We start from the raw sequence: 6,000 nt of genomic DNA on the forward strand, positions 1-6,000 counted from the left end.
CAGACGGCTCTCAGCTGCCGAGATCGGCTCAGTCGAGTAGCTGCTCGGTTTTGCCTCGGCAGGGCCGAGTGCACCCCGCTCGCCAACACCGCTCGGCAGACGGCTCTCAGCTGCCGAGATCGGCTCAGTCGAGTAGCTGCTCGGTTTTGCCTCGGCAGGGCCGAGTGCACCCCGCTCGCCAACACCGCTCGGCAGACGGCTCTCAGCTGCCGAGATCGGCTCAGTCGAGTAGCTGCTCGGTTTTGCCTCGGCAGGGCCGAGTGCACCCCGCTCGCCAACACCGCTCGGCAGACGGCTCTCAGCTGCCGAGATCGGCTCAGTCGAGTAGCTGCTCGGATTTGCCTCGGCAGGGCCGAGTGCACCCCGCTCGCCAACACCGCTCGGCAGACGGCTCTCAGCTGCCGAGATCGGCTCAGTCGAGTAGCTGCTCGGTTTTGCCTCGGCAGGGCCGAGTGCACCCCGCTCGCCAACACCGCTCGGCAGACGGCTCTCAGCTGCCGAGATCGGCTCAGTCGAGTAGCTGCTCGGATTTGCCTCGGCAGGGCCGAGTGCACCCCGCTCGCCAACACCGCTCGGCAGACGGCTCTCAGCTGCCGAGATCGGCTCAGTCGAGTAGCTGCTCGGTTTTGCCTCGGCAGGGCCGAGTGCACCCCGCTCGCCAACACCGCTCGGCAGACGGCTCTCAGCTGCCGAGATCGGCTCAGTCGAGTAGCTGCTCGGTTTTGCCTCGGCAGGGCCGAGTGCACCCCGCTCGCCAACACCGCTCGGCAGACGGCTCTCAGCTGCCGAGATCGGCTCAGTCGAGTAGCTGCTCGGTTTTGCCTCGGCAGGGCCGAGTGCACCCCGCTCGCCAACACCGCTCGGCAGACGGCTCTCAGCTGCCGAGATCGGCTCAGTCGAGTAGCTGCTCGGTTTTGCCTCGGCAGGGCCGAGTGCACCCCGCTCGCCAACACCGCTCGGCAGACGGCTCTCAGCTGCCGAGATCGGCTCAGTCGAGTAGCTGCTCGGTTTTGCCTCGGCAGGGCCGAGTGCACCCCGCTCGCCAACACCGCTCGGCAGACGGCTCTCAGCTGCCGAGATCGGCTCAGTCGAGTAGCTGCTCGGTTTTGCCTCGGCAGGGCCGAGTGCACCCCGCTCGCCAACACCGCTCGGCAGACGGCTCTCAGCTGCCGAGATCGGCTCAGTCGAGTAGCTGCTCGGTTTTGCCTCGGCAGGGCCGAGTGCACCCCGCTCGCCAACACCGCTCGGCAGACGGCTCTCAGCTGCCGAGATCGGCTCAGTCGAGTAGCTGCTCGGTTTTGCCTCGGCAGGGCCGAGTGCACCCCGCTCGCCGACACCGCTCGGCAGACGGCTCTCAGCTGCCGAGATCGGCTCAGTCGAGTAGCTGCTCGGTTTTGCCTCGGCAGGGCCGAGTGCACCCCGCTCGCCAACACCGCTCGGCAGACGGCTCTCAGCTGCCGAGATCGGCTCAGTCGAGTAGCTGCTCGGTTTTGCCTCGGCAGGGCCGAGTGCACCCCGCTCGCCAACACCGCTCGGCAGACGGCTCTCAGCTGCCGAGATCGGCTCAGTCGAGTAGCTGCTCGGTTTTGCCTCGGCAGGGCCGAGTGCACCCCGCTCGCCAACACCGCTCGGCAGACGGCTCTCAGCTGCCGAGATCGGCTCAGTCGAGTAGCTGCTCGGTTTTGCCTCGGCAGGGCCGAGTGCACCCCGCTCGCCAACACCGCTCGGCAGACGGCTCTCAGCTGCCGAGATCGGCTCAGTCGAGTAGCTGCTCGGTTTTGCCTCGGCAGGGCCGAGTGCACCCCGCTCGCCAACACCGCTCGGCAGACGGCTCTCAGCTGCCGAGATCGGCTCAGTCGAGTAGCTGCTCGGTTTTGCCTCGGCAGGGCCGAGTGCACCCCGCTCGCCAACACCGCTCGGCAGACGGCTCTCAGCTGCCGAGATCGGCTCAGTCGAGTAGCTGCTCGGTTTTGCCTCGGCAGGGCCGAGTGCACCCCGCTCGCCAACACCGCTCGGCAGACGGCTCTCAGCTGCCGAGATCGGCTCAGTCGAGTAGCTGCTCGGTTTTGCCTCGGCAGGGCCGAGTGCACCCCGCTCGCCAACACCGCTCGGCAGACGGCTCTCAGCTGCCGAGATCGGCTCAGTCGAGTAGCTGCTCGGTTTTGCCTCGGCAGGGCCGAGTGCACCCCGCTCGCCAACACCGCTCGGCAGACGGCTCTCAGCTGCCGAGATCGGCTCAGTCGAGTAGCTGCTCGGTTTTGCCTCGGCAGGGCCGAGTGCACCCCGCTCGCCAACACCGCTCGGCAGACGGCTCTCAGCTGCCGAGATCGGCTCAGTCGAGTAGCTGCTCGGTTTTGCCTCGGCAGGGCCGAGTGCACCCCGCTCGCCAACACCGCTCGGCAGACGGCTCTCAGCTGCCGAGATCGGCTCAGTCGAGTAGCTGCTCGGTTTTGCCTCGGCAGGGCCGAGTGCACCCCGCTCGCCAACACCGCTCGGCAGACGGCTCTCAGCTGCCGAGATCGGCTCAGTCGAGTAGCTGCTCGGATTTGCCTCGGCAGGGCCGAGTGCACCCCGCTCGCCAACACCGCTCGGCAGACGGCTCTCAGCTGCCGAGATCGGCTCAGTCGAGTAGCTGCTCGGTTTTGCCTCGGCAGGGCCGAGTGCACCCCGCTCGCCAACACCGCTCGGCAGACGGCTCTCAGCTGCCGAGATCGGCTCAGTCGAGTAGCTGCTCGGTTTTGCCTCGGCAGGGCCGAGTGCACCCCGCTCGCCAACACCGCTCGGCAGACGGCTCTCAGCTGCCGAGATCGGCTCAGTCGAGTAGCTGCTCGGTTTTGCCTCGGCAGGGCCGAGTGCACCCCGCTCGCCAACACCGCTCGGCAGACGGCTCTCAGCTGCCGAGATCGGCTCAGTCGAGTAGCTGCTCGGTTTTGCCTCGGCAGGGCCGAGTGCACCCCGCTCGCCAACACCGCTCGGCAGACGGCTCTCAGCTGCCGAGATCGGCTCAGTCGAGTAGCTGCTCGGTTTTGCCTCGGCAGGGCCGAGTGCACCCCGCTCGCCAACACCGCTCGGCAGACGGCTCTCAGCTGCCGAGATCGGCTCAGTCGAGTAGCTGCTCGGTTTTGCCTCGGCAGGGCCGAGTGCACCCCGCTCGCCAACACCGCTCGGCAGACGGCTCTCAGCTGCCGAGATCGGCTCAGTCGAGTAGCTGCTCGGTTTTGCCTCGGCAGGGCCGAGTGCACCCCGCTCGCCAACACCGCTCGGCAGACGGCTCTCAGCTGCCGAGATCGGCTCAGTCGAGTAGCTGCTCGGTTTTGCCTCGGCAGGGCCGAGTGCACCCCGCTCGCCAACACCGCTCGGCAGACGGCTCTCAGCTGCCGAGATCGGCTCAGTCGAGTAGCTGCTCGGTTTTGCCTCGGCAGGGCCGAGTGCACCCCGCTCGCCAACACCGCTCGGCAGACGGCTCTCAGCTGCCGAGATCGGCTCAGTCGAGTAGCTGCTCGGTTTTGCCTCGGCAGGGCCGAGTGCACCCCGCTCGCCAACACCGCTCGGCAGACGGCTCTCAGCTGCCGAGATCGGCTCAGTCGAGTAGCTGCTCGGATTTGCCTCGGCAGGGCCGAGTGCACCCCGCTCGCCAACACCGCTCGGCAGACGGCTCTCAGCTGCCGAGATCGGCTCAGTCGAGTAGCTGCTCGGTTTTGCCTCGGCAGGGCCGAGTGCACCCCGCTCGCCAACACCGCTCGGCAGACGGCTCTCAGCTGCCGAGATCGGCTCAGTCGAGTAGCTGCTCGGTTTTGCCTCGGCAGGGCCGAGTGCACCCCGCTCGCCAACACCGCTCGGCAGACGGCTCTCAGCTGCCGAGATCGGCTCAGTCGAGTAGCTGCTCGGTTTTGCCTCGGCAGGGCCGAGTGCACCCCGCTCGCCAACACCGCTCGGCAGACGGCTCTCAGCTGCCGAGATCGGCTCAGTCGAGTAGCTGCTCGGTTTTGCCTCGGCAGGGCCGAGTGCACCCCGCTCGCCAACACCGCTCGGCAGACGGCTCTCAGCTGCCGAGATCGGCTCAGTCGAGTAGCTGCTCGGTTTTGCCTCGGCAGGGCCGAGTGCACCCCGCTCGCCAACACCGCTCGGCAGACGGCTCTCAGCTGCCGAGATCGGCTCAGTCGAGTAGCTGCTCGGTTTTGCCTCGGCAGGGCCGAGTGCACCCCGCTCGCCAACACCGCTCGGCAGACGGCTCTCAGCTGCCGAGATCGGCTCAGTCGAGTAGCTGCTCGGTTTTGCCTCGGCAGGGCCGAGTGCACCCCGCTCGCCAACACCGCTCGGCAGACGGCTCTCAGCTGCCGAGATCGGCTCAGTCGAGTAGCTGCTCGGTTTTGCCTCGGCAGGGCCGAGTGCACCCCGCTCGCCAACACCGCTCGGCAGACCGGACGGTCACCTATACGAGTAGTAACCCGGCCCGACAGCGCTTAACTTGGTGGATGTGACGGGAACCGGTGTTACCACTGCGGAAAGGCCGCTGGCGCAAATCCGAAATGCCGGTACATCAGTAACAGATGTGACGGTCAGAACTTTGAACGTGAGTAGACAAACGTGCATGCACTGTGATGTACAGGTGCCCTAGGTCAGTTTGCGGGATAGAGTTCCGTGCGTGTTGCATTCGGCCGGTCAATACAGGGACAGTTTGTGGTGTCGGTGGATGACGCTCGAGTCGTCGTCCCACGATGTACCGTATGTGCTCCGCTGGACCCACATCTGGTGATCGAGCAGGCCGAAGCTACACGCCGACGCCCTGTACAGCGTGTAGTGTCAAAACAGCTGTGTGTATGGGTGAGCGTTGGAAAACACTCCATGTAATGCTGTTGGTGAGTGGCAATGCAGGTGGAATCACCAGACTGACATGGGGGTTTGCAGTCGGCGTGCGTGGGATGACCGCGGGAGCGCGTCTGCCGTCGTACGAAATCGCAACCCGGGCCGTAACTCCAGGCGTCGGTGTGCCGTGTGTCCAGCACGCAGACAGGTCGGTTGCAGGCCCTCCACTGGCTTCCTGCTAACCGACACACGGCGATGACTGGCCCCAGGCAGAACCATCTTTCGTCGGGAAACACAACAGGCGTACACCCTGACCTCCGGTGAGCTCTCGCTCGACACCACTGAAGTGGCAAATGGCGGTGGTTTGGGGTCGTCGGAACGCACGCTACGGGCCGTCTGGCTCGGAGCTACCCCCGAAGTAACCGGTTTGTAGCATAATGAAATGTTTCCCTAAGACTTTTAAGTGTATTATCTACGATAATCACGGAAGCGGACGGAATGAATTAAAATTTGTGCTGCGCCCGGGACTCGAACCTCGGTCTTTTTGCTCGCTAGGCAAGTACGGTGGTGAAGATTGCTGCACGAACTACCTAAGCTGAGTGATCTCTCCGACACGAACTTCAATTTATTTTTCCCTTACCCAGGTTGGAGTCCCAGCCGCAGCTCAAATTTCAATTCGTCTCGTGTGATTCGACGGTTAATCGTAGATAATAAAAAGAGACTTAAATGTCTGAGGGAAAGATTTAATTATCTGTAAGATCACAAACGGTACAAGGACGTCCCATTACGTCCAATGCCGGGGTGCCTGCCAGTATCGGAGAGCCCTAGCAGTAGTGACGCCGTGTGAGGGAACGAGTTTGTGTCGGGGAGGGCACTCAGCTTAGCCATACACTCGCCGCCGGTGGTGTCTGCGATGTAGCGCTGTCGTGTCGGTGCTTCACTCTCTTCTCTGACCAGTGTATAAACCATTATCTACAGGGTTTGTGTGGGGGCGTCCACGCGGGCTGACCCCCAGCTCCAGTTCGCAGTTAGCAGTTTGTGTGAGGCTGAGTGTGTGTGGCTGGTGTGTTGCAGATCGGGGGCCATGGAGGGCTACCACCAGCAGCAGCACCAGCTGCAGCAGCAGCACGACTCCTCCTACAACTCGACCAGCGAGAACGAGATGGAGTCCGACGCCGAGGACGACCCCGAGAA

General features: G+C 64.5%; 1 protein-coding gene across 1 annotated transcript in view; it reads left to right on the forward strand.

The window, feature by feature from the left end:
* Positions 1–6,000, forward strand: part of LOC124720477 (ras-associated and pleckstrin homology domains-containing protein 1) — a 541,520-nt gene that overhangs the window by 154,193 nt on the left and 381,327 nt on the right. Inside the window, exon 2 of the mRNA XM_047245837.1 lies at positions 5,881–6,000. This exon is cut by the window's right edge and continues 43 nt beyond it. Coding sequence (XP_047101793.1) covers positions 5,891–6,000 — 110 coding nt within the window. The 5' untranslated portion in view covers positions 5,881–5,890. The remainder of the gene's footprint in view (positions 1–5,880) is intronic.

This window comes from Schistocerca piceifrons, chromosome 11 (genome assembly GCF_021461385.2).
Source record: "Schistocerca piceifrons isolate TAMUIC-IGC-003096 chromosome 11, iqSchPice1.1, whole genome shotgun sequence".
NCBI lineage: Eukaryota > Metazoa > Arthropoda > Insecta > Orthoptera > Acrididae > Schistocerca > Schistocerca piceifrons.